The 20167-nt window shown below is 39.1% G+C and overlaps 1 protein-coding gene across 2 annotated transcripts in view; it reads right to left on the reverse strand.

The window, feature by feature from the left end:
* Positions 1 to 20167, reverse strand: part of INTS9 (integrator complex subunit 9) — a 134216-nt gene that overhangs the window by 41736 nt on the left and 72313 nt on the right. For both annotated transcript variants that reach the window (XM_069075644.1, XM_069075643.1), the window contains 3 exons: positions 19663 to 19797; positions 10966 to 11077; positions 5093 to 5273 (listed from right to left, as the gene is read on the reverse strand). In XM_069075644.1, coding sequence (XP_068931745.1) covers positions 5093 to 5273; positions 10966 to 11077; positions 19663 to 19797 — 428 coding nt within the window. The remainder of the gene's footprint in view (positions 1 to 5092; positions 5274 to 10965; positions 11078 to 19662; positions 19798 to 20167) is intronic.

Raw genomic sequence — 20167 nt, forward strand, 5'->3', positions numbered from 1 at the left:
GAGATTCTCCAACATTAAAAAATTTTTTTCTTGACAACAGCTTACTGTGAACAATGGCATGGGGGTACTGAGAATCTAGTTTCTTGAAATAAGTCTTTTAAAAAAGTAACACACTTCAAAAACGATCCTCAAAAATAGACTGTTTTGTTCACAAAGGTTAAAAATAGTTTCCCCATGTGTTATAGTATCTATAACTAGCTAATGCTATTAATACACGTTTGTTGACTTGAATAAGCAGCTATTATGGCCAAGGCAGTATGGAAGGTGCTGACTCAGGGTGCAAACCCAACCAATTGTTTTTGTTTCTTCTTTTATCAACATGTTCTCTCTGACCTTTACTTTGCAGAAAGCACTATTTCACCAAAATAAAACTGAAACTACTGATTCCTCCAAGGCAGATTTTTAAAAACATTTTGAAGGACTATGAGAAACCTACTTGGTAGTGTCACTGGTACAGAAAGGCTTTGCAAACCTTAAAGTTCTACGTAAATATGAACTATTTTTAAGTTGCCAGGAAAGACGTTCTACTGAATTCATAAGTAAGCAGAATGGTGAGGAAGCACTATGTATTCGGGAGCATTTCTGCTGACTGACCTCTTCACCTACCACGGCTCTCTCCCTTCTCACCTGCTCCCTCAAATATATATTATGTTCATCAAATATTTCTTCAGCATCTCCAGTATACAAAGCATTGTGTTAGATGGTAAGAGGTAAAAATGTAAATAAGGCATTGTTCTTGCTCTCAAGAAGCTGACAATCTAGTGCCTCTATTGGTGCTCTGAGGCATACAGAAATCTGTAGGGAATGTGGGAGTTTTCCTCAAGGGCTTGAGAAATTAAAGGGAAGTGACTAAGTGTCTGGTTAGTTCCCTCTGGGGATGTGAAAGAGACACCTCTGCTCTGAAGCATCAGCACAGATAAAAAATTCATCAGCTGGATGAGGCAAAAGATGTCACAAATTCATAAGAGTTAATAGAAAGGAAGAATGCTTTATGAAAGGGCATATGCATGGAGGTCATCAGTGACTTTTAAGGTCTCTTCCCTAGTGTTCCATGCCTATGCCATCATTTGGTTAATACTACTAGTATAACTAAGTAGCATTTATACAGTACCTTCAGGTTTATAAAACACTTCAAATGTTGTCTCATTTTAACCTCATAACAACTGCAGGAGGTAGACACTATTATCATCCCCCTTCTACAGATGAGAAAACTGAGGTACACAAGGGTCACGTGATGTGTCTAGATTCAGAGCTAGTAAAAGTGTCTGAGGCAGGATTTGAACTCAGCTCCATGTCCCACACGCTTATCTAAACACTGTGCCATCTACCTGCCTCATATAAAAGATCAGGAAATGGTATGGTATGTTGAACTCACTAGAAGTTCTTATATCACGAGATGATGAAATGAAAGGCTCTGAAAATAAGAAGTCTGTACTTCTCTCTCTCTTTTTTTTTCTTTAAAGCAATAGGGGGTTAAGTAACTTGCTCAAGGTTACACGGCCAGTTATTTCTGGGTGTGGTGCTGAGTATCTGAGCACGGATTTGATCCAGGTCATCCCGACACTGGAGCCAGTGCTCTTACTCGCTGAGCCACCTGGCCGTCCCTAAGCAATTGGGGTTAAGTAACTTGCTCAAGGTTACACGGCCAGGTGTTTCTGGGTGGGTGCTAAGTGTCTGAGCCCGGGATTCGATCTCCAGGTCTTCTCAACACTGGAGCCGGTGCTCTTACTCGCTGTGCTACCTGGCCGCCCCTGTACTTCTCTTGATATGATGCTTATTCATGTGTAATATTTACCATATTTATTCAGAATTTCTTCCCTACTGATATCTGCAAGGTAATTTTTGGGGAAGAAGGAAGGTGGCTGTTCAAGTATTTAGAATGGTAGGTGGGAAGGTTAATCAGAAGAAATAGTCATAGACCACATAGGTTCTTCACCATTCTGCCACTCATGGCACCTCTATTAGCCCTGAGAACTTTACCCATATTTCCTTTTTCTTGCTTTTTGGAGGGCAATTGGGGTTAAGTGACTTGCCCAAGGTCACACAGCTAGTTTTTGTGTTAAGTGTCTGAGGCCGGATCCAAACCCAGGTCCTCCTGACTCCATGGCCAGTGCTCTATCCCACCTAGCCGCCCCCTTACCCAAATTTTCTTAAATCAAATCTACTAATCTGCCCAAACTTACACTGGTAAAAACTAATTAAAATCGGGAGCTAACATCTTTCCATGTTTCAAAAGCAGTTTCTTTCTCTTTAAGTATGATGACTTTAGCTAGATGTTAGTTTTCTCTGTTAGAGAATGGAATTTTCTGATTCTCTTCTTTTGCCAAATCTATTATAAGATTTTTTTTTCTCTTGAAAATGTTTTTTTACTAGTTATTTCTCCTTTCCAGCTTTGTCATTTCTGATCTTTCCCCAATCCAGTCATATTTCTTTATGTTTATCTTTAGTTTTCTGGATTAATAGTTCCTTTTTGTGGTTTCCTATCTGAGAAGACAGGAGAATAATGTAAGGAAAGAGAATACTAAATTGCTAGTATTAATACAAAAGGGGTTATTTACACTGATTAATTTATTCCCTTTCAAATTTCAGGAATGTGACTTAAGTGAAACACTTTTTGGATAAAGATAATGCCTCGGCAGATGCCAAGACTGAGGCCCACTGCTTTCACTTACACAAAGGACTGAAGGGGCCCACATCTCTTTGCTATGGCCAGGTTCCCAGCGAAGGTGAAAGGAGTGAGAACAAGACAAGGATGGGGATGGATAAAAGGCAGTGGAGAAGGGGACTGACTATCTAGGTCTTCTCTTCCTTCAACCCACACAATGAAAATCATCTACTCAATGTAACTCTTTCCATATCCTGATGAGAGCGAAGTACATTCCACTTAGAGGAGCTATGGATGTTGTTTCAAGGTAAAAACAAAAATCAGTGTGAATGGACTAGATCATGGGTTCTTACTCTGAGGTTCAGGAACTTCAACTGATGATAAAAAGATAGGTGGTCTCTAACATTTCATGATTATGGAAGGATTTTTTTTCCACCCTCAAATGTATACACTTAAAAAAAAGCAGTTTCTTGGGGTGGCTAGGCGGTGCAGTGAATAGAGCACCAGCCCTGGAGTCAGGAGGACTTGAGTTCAAATCCAGCCTCAGACACTTAACACTTATTGCCGGGTGAACTTGGGCAAGTTACTTAGCCCCAACTGCCCTGCCTTCTCCCCTCCAAAAAAAAAACAAAACAACCCACTAGTTTCTTTCTGCAGTGTAAACTTCATATGGGGGTATGTGGTGATATGTACTGAATTCAATTAAATTTGCAACTAGTAGATAAAAGGAGGTAGAAAACTTGGGGAGAGACGCAAAATGAATGAAGTCAAGGTCCAAAGAGAAAAGTCTATTACATTAAGAAGATGACAAATTTTATCAGGCTCACGGCAACAAAAGGAAGAGCCTCCTAGAAAGGAGTTCTAAGAGGCAAACAATTTGAGTCTTGGATATTGCTGAAAAAGGAAAGCTCTGCATATTCAGGAACAAATTATACAATTATAAAAAGAAACCAAGTTGGCTGAATCCAGAGTTCTCTACAGCTCAGCAGAACAAAAGGGAAAAGGAAAAAGTAGAAAAAGGGGAAATTAGGCCAGAAAACTAAAGAGGAATATAAAGACAAAACATGACTATGAAGCAGCAAGATTACAAATGGTAAGGCTGTAAGGGCAATGGAACTATTAAAGATGGAAAAAACAACAAACATCTTAAAATATATTTCTGACAAGAATAGAGAAAACTGCATTCCCCGATAAAGTGAGGGAAAAACTAACAAGAAAAGTAAAATAAGAAGTTTGGATTAAATGACTGTGAAGCTTCTAGCTCTGTGTTTTAAGATCTCAGACAACAGAAAGACAAAAGCTTTTGGTGTCTTCTTTTTCTCTTGTCAGAAAAAAGGAGAGCGGGTCTCAACCGTCACAAAAGGATAGAAAGAGCCAACAATCAGAAAATAACACAATACTCAATTATACTCATATATCCATTAAAAAAGAAAATGGTAGCTTTGGTTTACAAATGGTATATGCAAATTTAAGTTGCAGCAAATCTTCAGCAAATACTTTCTTATTTAGTAAGGGTAATTCTTATACTATGCAAAGATAATTCTGTAGATGCATACTTGGCACACTAGAACATTTACAAGGACAGGAGTAGCAGACCTCTAATCTTGAGCATGGATTAATCCATTCCACTCACTGGGTAAAACCGATAAATGACCCCCATTATAAGTGTTATCATGGTTAAAAAAAGGCTTTAACAAACACAATAATTTTTTATTGTTTATTATTATGCAGAGACAAGATTTGAATTGAGGCCTTCTGACTACAAATCAGTCACTCTTTTTAGGTTACCACATTGCAACTTACCTGTATTCCTCTAACTTCCCTTTTTCTGTCTTTATCTCTGTGAGCATCTGCCTTTACTACCATCATCATATCCTGTTTTTTTCTTTTCCTTCCTTCTTTGTTTCTCCATGATAAAAAAAAAATCAACCCAAGAATTTTTACTATTAACAGAATTTGTTGAAAAGTACTAATTTTCTCATTTCCAAATGGAAGATGAGTCACTTTTTATTTTTCTTTAAAAAAAAAAAAGCACCTCCAAATCCAATTTGCTTGTTTCTACAAAGATATATTTTCCCCAGCAGCTAGATGTTACAAGTTCCAAGCGACATGAAAAAGCATATTCATAACTGATAGTGATGATTCTGCCATCTTTAGAGAAAAAACTAAATAATACTGCTTTTTACTTAGGTGGTTTTTGATAGAATTTTTCAGGTGATCAGTAATTAAGTTCCCTACAAGTGTAAATGAATTTAAACGGGAGACTTGCCAATTTTATTTGGGGTGGCTGAGTCACTACTGGTCAAATGTTAACATGGTTGTGTTTATCGTCAGACATGAGTATGCTAAGCATTTGCCCTCAATGGAGTGGTCCCACAGCCAAGTTAATACCTCACATTTGCCTGAGAGAAAATTTGCCTTTTTAAAAATCCATTCTCTATAACCCATAGTTACCAACACATAAAGAAGATGAATACTGACACATACCATTCAGCAAAAATCTGGGCAAACTCAAGCGAGCTGTTGGCAACAGGAGAGATGAAGTAGAAGGGGATGTTGGAAAGGCCGGCTGAGTCGATGTACTGATACAGGCATTCCAAGAGGTCATAGATCACTCCAGATGGGTAGCAGGGGACCAGTACATTACCACCATTCCGCACCGTCAGAGCTAAAAGGAATGAAGGTAGGAGGAAAAATGTGAAAAAGAATCAAACATATATACACACACACACACACACACACACACACACACACACACACACATACATATACATACATATATATATATATATATATATATATATATATTTATATATTTTTAAACTAACTGGGGTTAAGTAACTTGCTCAAGGTTACAGGGCCAGTTATTTCTGGGTGTGGTGCTAAGTATCTGAGCCCGGATTTGATCCCCAGGTCATCACGACACTGGGGCCGGTGCTCTTACTCGCTGTGCTACCTGGCTGTCCCCAAACATATATTCTTGAAAAAAGAAACCCTCCTAAATAATACTCATATTTTTTTCTTTTTTTTACTCTTATTTTTATAAATTACTTCATATGCCCTAACAACTTCTCACTTCTAATACAATAATCAATTCTCTTCTGTCCTTCACAATCCTTTGCCAGTCTCATTCAGGCCTAAAGATCAAAGGAAACTCAGGGTGGATTTCTGCTTCATTTTTTCACCTTTCTTTCATACTTCTTTCGTACTAAAAGTGGGAAACAACAGCACAAATAAGACAAAAGCATGAGATAACCCCTCAATTATTTTTATACTCAATTCTTGACAATTTGTATAAATATAATCCATTCTGAGGATTACCTGATAACTACAGGCAATAGGGAATCACTGGAATTTAAGCAGAGTGATATGGCCAGACCTGAAATTTAGAAAAATCACTTTGGCAGCTATGTATAGGAGGAGCTGCAGAAGGAAAAAAACTTGAGGCAGGAAAACCAAATGGGAAATTATCTCAATAACCCATGTGAGAGGAGATGTAGGTCTAAATATGAACTAGGGTGGTGACCATATGGGTAGAGAGAAGGAGATGCAAGAAACAGAGATAGAAAAGACAAGATTTGATAACTGACTAGATCTGTAGGGCAGGAGGCAAGAAGGACATTAGAGTTGGACTGGAATTGTTGTCATTAATAAGAAAGTTAGAGGGGAGAGAATAAGCATTTATTAATCAGCTGGGTGCCTATAAGACTAGAAGCTAAAGTTAAAAAAAAAAAAAAGGTCTAAGAAAAAAAAAAAGCTACCAACACCCTCCAGAAATGACCATCTAGGTGTGGATATACAAAGAGAATACATAGTATATAAGAAGTATATCGGGCAGCTAGGTGGCTCAGTGAATAGAGCACCAGCCCTGGAGTCAGCAGGACCTGAGTTCAAATCTGGCCTCAGACACTTAACACCCAAAAAAACCCCCAAACCAACAAACTAGCTGTGTGACCTTGGGCAAGTCACTTAACCCCAACTGCCCTCCAAAAAGCAAAAAAAAAAGTATATCATATTACTTCTCTGTTCAGTAATTACAACAGTTTCCTATTGCCTAACTTAGTTCAACTCTTCTATCTGGTTTATTTCCTAAAAGAGTTCGGTGCCTGGCTCATAGTCTTTCTTTCCTCCCTATATACTAGGGGACTTCAACATACTTATTGATACTCCTTCAAACACCCTAACCTTCCAGTTGTTCAATTTCCTCATCTCCCATGACTTTCTCCTCTCTACATTCAGCTACATTCAGAGATGGTAACCCACAAATATTCTACTTGCCAGTATCCACAAATGTTCTACTTCCATGTTCATGGGCTCTGAAATTCTTTTATCTGATTACAATTTGTTGTCATTTCATCTTTCCCTCTGCCTTGCAACCCCAAAACCTGTTCTTCGCCTCTGCCACAACCTCCAATCCCACTACTCCTTAGTTCTTCCCCAGGTCAAAACCCCTACACTGGATAGACTTTCCTCAGTTCTCCATCTTGATCCCCTGGTGAACCAGTTCAACTTTACACTGTCTTCTTCTCCAGAGTCCCTTGCCCCCTAATACTACTGCTGATCTTACCCTGCCAAATTTCAGAGATGGACTGCTTTCAATATCCATTGCCTTTGCTCCTACTAATATGTTGCTGAATGAAACTGGAGAAAATCATAAAATTATATTGACTTGGTCCATTACAAACTTATGTTATATAAGTTCAACTAGGACCTTGCTACTGAAAGGCAATCCTATGCCACAGCAGTTTTTCCAAACCTCTTCATTCTTCCTCAAACTTCTTGTGGCTAGGGGCGGCTAGGTGGTGTAGTGAATAGAGCACCAGCCCTGAAGTCAGGAGAACTTGAGTTCAAATCCACCCTCAGACACTTGACACACTTACTAGCCATGTGACTTTGGGCAAGTCACTTAACCCCAATTGCCCTCCAAAAAGCAAATAACCAAAAACAAAAAACTTCTCATGGCTCCCCTTCCCTACATCCTCTGAGCTGAGAACAAACTGAAGCTGTTTGCCAAGAGCTCCTTCTTCTCCCCTCCTCCTCATCACCGCCCCCCCCCCCCCCCCGCCACTCAGATTCATTATACACTATCTCCTCCATTATTCATACCTCAAATGAAGAGGTGGCCCTTCTCCTTACTAAGGCAAACGTGTTTACATACACAAGTGATTCCATTCTATTCCATCTTCTCCAACAGATTTTTGCCTCCATCATTCTCACTTTGTCACTTATCTTCAATCTCTCCCCATCTACTGGCTTCTTCCTTGCTATGACCATATCTCTTCCACCCTCAAAACCCATTTGCTCTTACCACCCCCCTGTTCCTAAATTCCCTATTATTATTGAGGGCACTACCTCCCTTCTGGTCTTCTGGGCTACAACTTATGGGTCATACTTGACTATTTACTGTCTCTCATCCCCACCCTGCCATATTCAATGGGTAGTGAAGTTTTGTCAATTTTACCTACATTGCATCTTGCTATAGATGTTCCCTTCTCTCTGATGCTGCCACCTCTCCAGGTCCTCATCTTCTTACTCCTGGACTACTGCTATAGCCTGCTGATTGTTCTCTCTGTCTAAAGTCTCTCCCAACTCCATTCTGTCCTCTACTCAGCTGTCAAAGTGACTTTCCTAAAGCAAAGTTCTGACCATATCATCTTCCCTGCCTTTAATAAACTTCAGTGGCTCCTTGCTACCTTTCCAGTTTTCTTACATCTCATTCCCCTCAAGCACACTGATCCAGAGACACTGACTCCCTTACCGTGGCTCAGATAGAACAATTCATCTCCAGACATTTTCAAGTAGCTGTCCCTCATGCTCGGGACACTCTTCTCTGCTTTTCTTCAAGGCCCAGCTAAAACCCTACCTTCTACAAGAGGCTTTTCCTAATCTTTCTTAACGCCAGTACCTTATTTCTGTTTGATCATCTCCACTTTATCCTGTACACAGTGGTTTGTGCCGTTGTTCACGTTTTCTCCCCCATTAAGCTCCTCGGGAACAGGGACTGTCCTTTGCCTTTCTTTGTATCCTCAGTGCTTAGCACAGTTATTATTATTATTTATTATGGGACATAATAAATGCTTGCTGACTGCTTTTAAAGGCTCTTGTATAATCTAGTACCATCCAATTTACACACTTTGCCCACTACTCTCAAACATAGTCCCCTGCTACAGCCAGGATGATCTTTTCAAGGCTCACATACATCCTGTGCACATTCCCAACTTTGGTCATACTTCCTAGATGGAATGCCTTTTCTTTTCTCTTTTGCCTATCCAGGGAAAAAGCAGTGTGTTGTAATATTGAGGTGTAGTGGGAGTCAAGAGATTTAGGTTCAAATCCTTGCTTTGCAAACCTTAAAGTGATATATAAATGTGAATAATTGCTATTCCCCATACTCGAAGACTCAATTCTTTTTCTGATTATTTCAACCCACTGATTTCCCCCTTTTCTGAACTGCTATAGAATCTGCTTAAAATTCTACCAGATTTCAAATTTGGAAGTATCATCCAAGGACAGTGAGATCCCAAGAGGCTAGGTATCTCGTTCCAGTTTAGAGGGGGGCTGATTACATCTGGCTCAGCACCTGTACTCTGCCTGGTGCTACTCTTTATGCTTTCAAGTGCATATATCCTCAACTGGACAATACATTTCTGGAGGATGGTTAGACATCTTCCTGCCTTCTTTCCTCTCCTTTCCTTTGATTTCTACTTAACAGGTACCCAAGAAAGTCTTATCGGTTACACTAACTTTTACTCAACTATGTCAAACACAAGATTTGACTTTAAAACAGAACATGAAATCGTCAAATAAATCTCCCTACCCCGAGTTTAGAAGGTTAATTCATAGTTGAAAATGTATGATAAATTTAGAACTGGAAGGTACCTTAGGGGGTCTCTAAATTTACCAATAAGGGAATTGAGACCTGGAGAATTTAATTTATTTTCCCAGGGTGACACAGGTTGAAAGTGGTAGATTCAGGTTCTGATTCTGACTCTTAAGTTTTGTTAGGTATGTAATGGCTAAGAGCTACATGATCCACGGTGATTAGAAGGGTTAACTAAAATTTTGGAAAGCACCGTTAGCCAAGATGCAAATATAACAGAATTTTATTTTCAATTCCCCTCCTAGAGGTAATATTGCTAAGTTTCTACAGATAAAGTATCTGGGCTGCTTACCTTTCTGGAAACAAACCTAATATCTGTATCAGATATAGTTAGATTTTATAGATTTTTTAAATTGTTGTTACAGAAAAAAATAAATCAAATTACTAATGGGTAATAAATGCAATGTAACGCTCTACTGGTTACTCAAACTACACACACCCACACACTCTCTCTCTCTTAAAAAAAATCACTTTAAATATACCATTGTCATGATTTCAGACCTAATATTACTCCATGTAGGCTATAGTTTGCTAAAATCCTATAGAGCAGATTTCTCATTCCCCACTTCCTATGCCCCCCAAATCCAATTTAAAAAGCCTCCCACAAGAATAAATATTTTCTTTATTATTTACATAAATGGACAAACAATGGCAGAATTTGTTATCGAAAATGCTAAAAATTTTATCTCCAGACCCATAGTCTAGATCAGGAACTTGGGCTGGTTGGGAGATGAAGGCTAGAGTATGGAATTAAGTACAGAGGATAAATATCTTTTCCAAACTGCAAATGGATATGATGCAGGAAACACTGGGCTGAGAGGAAGGGGTTAAGTATAAAGTTATATTTATAGTTCTTCTAGTCCAGTTCTTATATTCACCATCCTGTAGCAACTCCTGTAAGCAGGGATCAGCCTTCCTCACCAACTGCCTAACAAATGCCACCCACAGGACAGCTGAAGCAGCAAGGCACTTTGAAAGATATGAGGCAATGTGTATGTCAGGCAAGTCATACCACCACCACTACCACCACCATCTCCTCTTACCACCTTGACTGGGACAGTCTAGGTTACCGGGGAAAAAAGCCTTGGGAATAACAATGTTTCTGGTCCAATACCCTCAGACCTCATCCTCAGAAGCAGCCACTGTGCAGATGCAGCCTAGCAATTGCTCCTACAGGGACCTTAGTCACAGCTACTGAACACCCAGAAGAGAAAGTTGGCATCAAAGTCCTTGGAAGTACCAAATGGTTCAACATCTCTTATGGTTTTCTCAATGGAAATGATATTAAGGAAGGGGCATTAACATATGCTTTGCAGCTGGCACCTTAAGAACCATGGGTCTTTTCCATCTGACTTGGAGCGGAGCCCTTCCATTTTTTTATCTATACCCCATACAGTAAGAGTTTAATAAATGCGTAATTTGTTCATTCCTTCAAGCATTTAAAAACATCTATTCTGAGATTTTTTGCATGGCTACATACCCAAATTGCTGCAAAATTCTCCTACCATGCCATCAGGATTTGCTGTTGGAATCTGGGTGAGTCCTGTCAGAATGAGGACATCACTGTTTTTGAGAGAGGCTTGGTCCATGGGCTAAAAGAGATCAAAGAAAGTAAATTAAGGGATTTTAACAAAGAATTTTTTTACATGCAAAAAAACATAAAAAGATAGGTTAAGAGATAAAAGGTTCTGATGAAAGAGAAACAGCTTATAACCATCTCAGGATGGTTTAGTGGTATCAAAGGCAGAATGATGACCTAGCATATAGCCTCCTCCATAAAAATGCCAATTTTGTCTCAAAGAATGAGGAGGCCCTTTTCCTTTCTATGGTTAACCTCCTACTTCTTGCCTACATCAGGACCATTTCTTCTCCAGTCATCTCCCTTTTGAAAGTCAATCTTTTCTCTACTGGCTAACTTCCTTCATACTTCCCATTTCTGTGTCTTTGTATTTGTTGTCCCCCAGGTTTTGGAATTCCCTCTTCTCCCAGAAGTCCCTTAAGACCCCTGGTATTTTTTGGTGTTCAACTCAAGTGCTACCCACACGGATCGGAGCCTTTCTTCATTCCCTCCCTATTATACTGTACTGATTTCATATATCCACATATACATATGCTGAATTTCCCCAAAGAATTTGACATCCCTGAGGGAAGGAGCTGTTTCATTTTTGCCTTTTTATACCTGGCACCTAGCACAGTGCCTTCTATGTAGCAGATACTTAATGGATGCTTGCCAAAATTCTTAAGAATAGTTGACACCTGCTTATTACACTACTCCAATAAAGCTATCCTATCCAAGCTCCTACAATGCTTACAAAATGACTTTTGTCTGCATCACTCTATTTAGAGTGTTCTCTCAAATGCCAAAGGTTTATAACCAAATCCAATAGCCTTTTCTCAGTCTTCATTCTCTTTGACCCTTCTATCACCTTTAGAAGTCTTGACAATGTCCTTCCCTTCTTCAATCTTTCACTTTCTGTGGAAAGTGACTACTCTATTCTCTTGCATTTTTGCTTACCATCTTTCTATAGTTATTATGACTGTCAAATGCTTTGGTGACACAAGTTGTCCCTTCAAAAGAATGATTTTCTCCCTGTTAAGTGGATGGCTGAAAAGGGTAATGAATTCCTGAAGTGTTAAAATTGGAGTCTAGGTCCTTGTGTATGTGGTTTGAGGTAAATGGTGGTGACTTGACTGGTATATGGAGGTCAACTGCAGGAACCTAGATCACTCCCAGTACAGTATAACTGATTCTCTTATGACTGGTTCCACTGAAGTAGAATTCCCTAGAAAGCGCTTTGGAATGACCATATTGGTGCCTTGTTTGGGCAAGGCTGATCTGTAGGCATAAAAGGCCTATCTCCAGATATGGGCCATATCATACAGAGAAGGAAAAGAGGGCAAAGGAGGAATAAGATGTAAAAGTGTATCAGCTAGTGGCGATGGAGGGAGTGACAAAGGAGGAATAGGAATGACAATGCTAAATGTCTTTATGACAGGAAACAGATGACAAAAGGTAAACCTGGAACCTGAAAACAACATTAACCTTCCCAGGTTTAGCCTGCAGTATTACCTTCTTGTGAAAATTAAATGCCTGCAAGCAAAAAATAAACAGATAAATGCTAATATAGCAATAAAATAAGACTTCCTTGGATGGTGATAATATGTAGTTAGGTCATACCAGATATGCATAATTTCAGCTTCCATAACATTGAAACATCTAATTTCCAGTGCTGATATAAAGAGGCTTAAAAAAAAAAAGGTTTTTAATGCCACTTTCCAAAGCAAGCTGTTACCCCAAATTCTCTACTCTAGCACCAAAAGGCAAATGGACATATTAAGTAGTATCAAATGAACACTCATTGAGTGCTTCACACAGGAACATTTTATGCAAACATCCAAGCAAAAAAGGAAAATCTGTTTTCAGGTGGAGGACTACTGTATCAAATTAAACTATAAAACTAACAGTTCACCACAACACTTGTCAATGAACAATGCAAAAAAGAAAAAAAAAGCGCTGATTAACCCCCAAATGTTGAAGCACTGTTAAAGATATTATAGAAAGTGCAATACTTGTTCATGTTTTCCCTTATAATTGTCATGGGAAATCCTTCTAATAATTTAGTGGAAGTGTTCCTCATTTTCTTCTGCTATTGCATGGACGTCAGTGGAGCACTCTGGCTATGTGCCTGTCTTCCCTCATTTACTCCCAGCCTGGGCAAGGCTGAATTGTATTTATATAAATGGATACATTTCCATCGATGGGTTGTTATGCAGAAACAATTTTTTTTCCAGTTTACAGTAACTTCCCTCTCTAATCCATTTTCCACAGAGCTACCAAATGAATATTCCTGAAACACTGATCTGACTATGTTACCTGCCTACTAAGAAATCTTCAATGGCTCCCTATTTCCTCTAGGATAAGCTATAAATTTATCAGTTGGTATTTTAAGTCCTCTATAATCTGGTTCCCATTTACCTTTGCAGTCTTATTTAGTATATCCCCTCTTCACATGTCTGACACTCCAGTAACACTGGTCAGCGAGCCATTTTCCATACACGTCACTTTGTACAAGTGGTCTCCTGTGTGTGCAATGCACTCATTCTTCATCTTGGCCTCACAGAATACCTAGTTTCCTTTAAAGAACAGCTCACAAGCTGTCTCCTTTGAGGTCTTTCCCATTTATGAGCATTCTCTTTCTCCTGAAATTACTTTTTAATTCTTGTTAAACTTGGTAGTCAGAGGACATGGTTTAAGATCCTCCTTCTTACTATCTGTGTAACCTCAGAGAAATCTCTGGGCTTAACTTTCCTCATCTAAAAAATGGGGATTGTACTAAGTGATCCCTGAAGTCCCTTTCAGCTTTAAATATATAATCCTGTGATGCTACTTCGTATTTATTTGTGTTACATATTATAAACCCCCAGTAGAACATAGGGTATTCAAGGGTGGGGGATGTTTCACTTTTTCTGTGTATTACTAGTGACTAGTAAGCAATTAATAAATGTTTGTTAAATTTCCTGAAACACTCTTCTCTTGGCTTCTGTAAACACTGTTGTTATTGTTCAGCTGTTTCAGTTGTAGCCGACTCTTCACTACCCCATTTGGGGTTTTCTTGGCAAAGATACTGAAATAGTCTGTCATTTCCTTCTCCAGTTCAGTTTTACAGATGAGGAAACTGAGGCAAACAGGGTTAAGTGACTTGCCCAGGGTCACACAGCTAGTAAGTGTTTGAGGACGAATCTGAAACCAGGTCTTCCTGACTCCAGGCTCTGTGCTCTGCCCACTGTGCCACGTGGCTGCCCATGAACACTCTACTTTTTGGATTATCCTCCAATTTTTGACACTCTTTTGCTTCTGTTGATATCTCCTTATCATCCTTGGTAACTAGAGGCATTATATAAGGCTTACATACTTCTGCCTTTACAAAACTTCTCAAGAGCTTTTCCATGGCTTTACTTATTACCTCTAGGTGGGTAACTCTAAAATCTATTTCTTTAGGTCTGTTTTCATAGTAATTTCCAGATTACTATCTGTACTTGCTAAAGATATACTCTGATTTGGATTATTTACTATCACATCAGAGTGAATAAAACTTTTCATCCCTTCCTAAGAATCTCTATCTTCAGTGTTCCTCTTTTTTGTCAATATACCTATTCATCTTTGACTCATTTTTCTCTTTCTTATACTTGGTCAACAAGTTCTCACACTTTTTACTTTGAAGTACACATAATAATTTTCTCTCCATTGTTACTGCCACTGTCTCAGTCTGGAGCCTTTTCACGTTATACCAGTTTACTGCAGCAGTCTCCTATACCTAGTTTGTACTTATGCTTCAACCCCACCAATCCATATTGCATATTACTCCCAAATTACCTCCTAAAAGTACAAATTTCAGTATATAACTCCCCTTCTCTAAAAGCTTAAAAGGCTACTTATTTTCAACCACATGAAATCAAAACTATTCTGCTTGGCTTTCAAAGCTCTCTCTAGAGAAGATTAAGGACTGCTTGTCCGCCAGAGAGACTGCAATGCAAACACCACCTCTGAGACTTGCAGCCAAACTCTCAGCAACCTTTGTCACTTGTTTTTAGACATCACTTCATTTTAGCAGGGATTGCCTGGATCTTAAGGCACTGCCAGTTCTTAAAACAGATGTCAACAACAGCAACTGTAAAACGCTGTAGAAATAGTCACTAAAACATGATAAATTGAGGGAGTTTGCTAATGAAGCTGGGTGTTATCTTTGCTCGAAAACTTTCTAAAAGGAAAAATATGTCCAAAGATCAAATGAAATAACATATGTCAAGTGCTTCGCAAGCCTTTAACTATATATAAGCTCATCACCGGGAAACTTAAAAATCAAGGTCAATGCATCATCTTTGATACTCATGCCTCATCGGTACCCTCAGTTGTCTCTGCCCCTCTGACTGTGGCTGGAGCTACGGTAGTAGCAAAAAAACTCCCATAGCCCCCATTTAATTAAGAGGCTTCAATATCCCAGTCAATGCTTCATTCCCTACTAGCTATACTGCTTGGATTTGGCATGTTTTCTTTCCCCATCAGACTGTAAGCTCCCTGAGAACTGATGAATTCTGGATGTGGACTGAAGCACACTTTTCAAAAAACTATTTTTATTGTTTATTTTGCAACAAGTTTAATATAGAAATATATTTCATATAACTGCACATGTATAATCAAAACCAAGTTGCTTGCCTTCTCAAGAAGGGGGAGGGGTGGGAGAGAATTTGGAACTCAAAATTCTAAAATATGATTGTCAAAAAATTTTTTTACATGTAGTTGAGAAATACTTAACAAAATAAATAATTAGGAAAAAAAGATTGTAAGCTCATTGAGGGCAGAGACTGTCTTTCTTTTTCTTATCCATATTCCCAGCACTTAGCACAATGCCTGGGACATAGTAGATGCTTAATATTTATTGTATTGTATGTGAATGCTAGTTATTATTATTGTTATTATTATTTCACTCAACAAGCAGTTATTAAGCATCTACTATATGCCAAGCATTGTGTTAGGTACTATAGATACAGACAGAAAAACAACAGTTTCTGCCCTCAAAGAGTTTTACATTCTATTGGGGAAGATATGCTATTATACATATTAAAAAATGTAAAATGTATACAAAGTAATTTTTTTTTTTTTAGCAATTGGGATTAAAGTAACTTGCTCAAGTTATTTGGCCAGTTATTTCTGGGTGTGGTGCTAAGTATCTGAGCCCGGATTTGATCCCAGGTCATCCCGACTCTGGGGCTGGTGCTCTTACTCACTGTACCACTTGGCCGTCCCTAAGCAATTGGGGTTTAGTAACTTGCTCAAGGTTACATGGCCAGGTGTTTCTGGGTGGGTGCTAAGTGTCTGAGCCTGGATTTGATCCCAGGTCATCCCGACTCTGGGGCTGGTGCTCTTACTCACTGTGCTACCTGGACGCCCTACAAAGTAATTTTTAAAGGATCTACTAGCATTTGGGGGGATAAGAAGGACTTTAGTAGGAGGTGGCACTTGAGCTGAGTTTTGAAGAAAGCTAGGGATTCCAACTGGCAGAGGAAAGGAGACGGCACATTTCAGGCATAGGGGAGAAACAAATCTGTACAAAGGTACAGCGGTGAGAGATGGCATGTTGTATATGGGAAACACTGGGAAGGCCAGTTTAGCCAGAGCATAGTGTGTACAAATGGGAGTAATGCATAACCAGCCTGGAAGGATATAAATTGTAGCCAAATTCTGAAGGGCTTTAAATGCCAAATAAAGGATCTGGTACTTTATTCTAGAGGCCACGGTAGCTTTTTGAGCAGAGGAGCAACATGAAGAAAATGGGGTACATATGAAAGATGTGGGATAGTCCAGACTTCATAGCTGACTGGATATGGGAGTTGTGGGAGAGAAAGAAGAAGCCTGGCAGTCCCCTTGAGAGAAACAGGAAAATAAGAAAGAGGGGTGAATCTGGGGGGAACAGGAAGATTATATGCTATCTTAAGATATGATGGACTTAAAATCTCTATGATAAAAGCAGCTGGAAATGCCTGATGCAAAGTTGATGACATGGGACTAGAGCTATAAAGAATATAGATTCTTTGAATATACATACACACACACACACACACACACACACACACATATATATATATATATGTACATACATATATAGATCACTGAATACATAGGACTGATAAGATTACTGAGATGGAAGATATAGAGAGAAAAGAGAAGGCTCAGGATAGAACTTTAGGGAATGCTACTGAAGGAAGAAAGGAGCCTAGCAAGTGCCTTCATAGGTATGAGAACTAGGTGAGAGCAGCATCACAAAAACCAGAGAAGAGGAAGGATCCAGGGGGCAGAAGGTAGTCAAGAATGTCTGATGCTGCTTCAACACTCTGATCTATGTGGGACTCTCACCCAGGTTGTTGTTGTTGTTGCTGCCGAGTTAATTCAACTGTACCTGACTCTGTGACTCTATGGACCATACTGTCCTCAGGGTTTTCTGTGTAAAGATAATGGAGCACTTTGCTATTTCCTTCTCCAGTGGATTAAGGCAGACACAGGTTAAGTGACTTTCCCAAGGTCACAAAGCAAGTGTCTGAGGTCACAACTGAACTCAGGTCTTCCTGACTCTAGGTATAGCACTCTATCCACTAAGCAAACTAGCAGCCCTTCACTCTTGCCCATATTTTCCTATATAGTGCCCAATGAAGTTAGTCCATGGATGTATCTTTTCATTGCCTTTGGGTTACCTGAAACTTTAATTCTTAAGAGATTATGATAATCAGTGATTCAGTGGCATAGAGCGCCACTGAGAGGATACTGATGCTAGGAGATGATCTGCTTGAGAGAGCAGCTTAGGAACACTGAAAGGACTTCAGTTTCTCAAAAGTAATCCAACTTGGTTTTGCCCTATTAAGTTCTCTGTCTACAACGTCTGCCCAAACCACATGAACTGATGTGACCAACTGTATATACATATATATCCATAAAGCATGACATCATGGTCAGCACAGGCATTCTTCATTCACTTGGTTATGAGACAATTTGTAGATTATCAGGATCAACCTTTAAGTGATTAGATAAGGGCTTCCCTGGGAAGAGTGTGAAGTTATAGGCAACTAGCACTATGTCATCAAATGAGAATAATAAATAATAACAATAAGCTCTAACATTTATATAGCACCTTAGGGTCTGCAGAGTGACTTACATATATTATCTCAGCTGATCTTGACAACAGTGTGGTGAAACAGGTGCTGTGTTCTCCATTTTACAGATGAGAACACTGAGGCTGATAGCGGATAGTGGAAGGCAGTGACAGTTTTTGCCTTCCTTGGTATCTTTAATGTTTGGCAAAGTGCTTGGCACATAGTAAATGCTTAATAAATGCTTGATGATTGATTGATTCTTGCCATACCCCCTTCTTGTACCTGTGGCACTTATTTCCTTGAACCTGAGACTTTATATTTAGCCATATTTTCATCTTACTAGCTACAGTTCAATGTTCTAACTTGCCAGAGTATTTACATATTCTGACTCTCAATCAGTGCATAAGCTATCGCTCACAGCTTTATGTCATCTATAAAGATATGACATCACTCCACCACGCTTCTCTTGGTGAGTTCCTTCCAGTGGCCTCCATTTTGGGGATGGGCCCAGGTGGGCCGTGTTTCATTCCCATTTTGGCTGTGCTTCTGACTCTCCGAACTTCACCATTGTGCCCTCACAGGGATAGTTCCTTCCTTTTCAGCTCATCTTTATGTGTTTTCTTTTCCCATTAGTATGTAAGCTCTTAGAGAGCAAGTACAGTCTGTCTTCTGGATGCTATTTCTACCATAGTGCTTAGTGCCTGACACACAGAAAGCACTTAAGAAATGTTTGTTGCCTACTAGCCTCTGTAAAGCAGACAAGCAAGTCATCTACGTCTTTATACAAGTAATTTGTAAATATATGAAATATGAAAAAATAAACAACAACAAAAACAAAAATATGAAACATGAAGCACCAGACCAAATGCTGGTCATTCCTGGGACATTCCAAAAGACTGGTCCTTCTAGGCTGTCATTGAACCATTAATGACAACTCTTTTTGTCCAGAGAGTGGTTTAGCAATTACATCTGCTAATTCTTTCAGTACCTTTGGATATAATTCATTTGTACCTGATGACTTGAACTCATCAAGGTTAGCAAAGTAATCTCTTACTATTTCCCTACTTATCTTGGGTAACCCAATTATGTCTTTTTATCCTATTTGATTTTTGTCTATGTATTTCCTTAAATTCTTCTTGGAATATCCACCCCAAATACTAGAATCTCTTTTTCCCCTAAGTATCTCAGTTCCAAATGCAGTTTGTACTTCATATAGCTATAGTTATAAAAATAAATACCAAATCCTTTGTAAATAGAAATATACTGTGAGGATAATTAATGCCTATGATAAAAATACTATTTTTGTCTTCATACTTTTGCTGAATATACTTGGCTATTTAGTGCAGATCTCTGCCCAGGCTTGGTTCTAGTCTGACACATGAGAACAGCCTACCTTGCACAAAACGCATCTGTACAACTGGAAGATGAGAAGAGCTCACAGAGTATAGCTGGTGTTCTGCAGCCAACCAAAGCCAATAATTATTGGGTTAAATAACTTTTAAAACTGAGTTGTCAGGAAGAAGAGAGAAAATACCTGAGGGTGTGTAGTAAGCAAGGAAGAACCTGAGACATAGGACACTTTCTCATAATGCGACTGGATAATCCAGTTGGAACTTCCAAGTGCGTAGCCAGAACTAAGGGGAGTCACCTGTACGGCACCGAAAAGCTCCTGCAAAGCAACACAAAATTATTCTTGAAGCTAAAAACCACACTATATGCACCTACATTTTCTCTCATTCACAATAACAACATTTCAAAATAAACTAGCTGAGGGGCGGCCTGGTGGTGCAGTGAGTAAGCGCGCTGGTATCAGGAGACCTGGGATCGGTTCCGGCCTCAGATACTTAACACCCACACAAAATAACTGGCTGTGTAACCTTGAGCAAGTTACTTAACCCCAAGTGCTTTAAAAAAATAAAGTAAAATAAACTAGCCGGAAAAATAGTAAAGGTCACCACTGAAAGGTGATTATTTTTACATATCCTTCAAGTTTAGTCCATTTGCATCTGCCATGCACATAATGACTAAGTACATAATGA

The sequence above is a fragment of the Petaurus breviceps genome, unplaced genomic scaffold, assembly GCF_028583685.1.
Source record: "Petaurus breviceps papuanus isolate PSGF00001 unplaced genomic scaffold, PetGlider_PUasm1.0 90919, whole genome shotgun sequence".
NCBI classification, from domain to species: domain Eukaryota; kingdom Metazoa; phylum Chordata; class Mammalia; order Diprotodontia; family Petauridae; genus Petaurus; species Petaurus breviceps.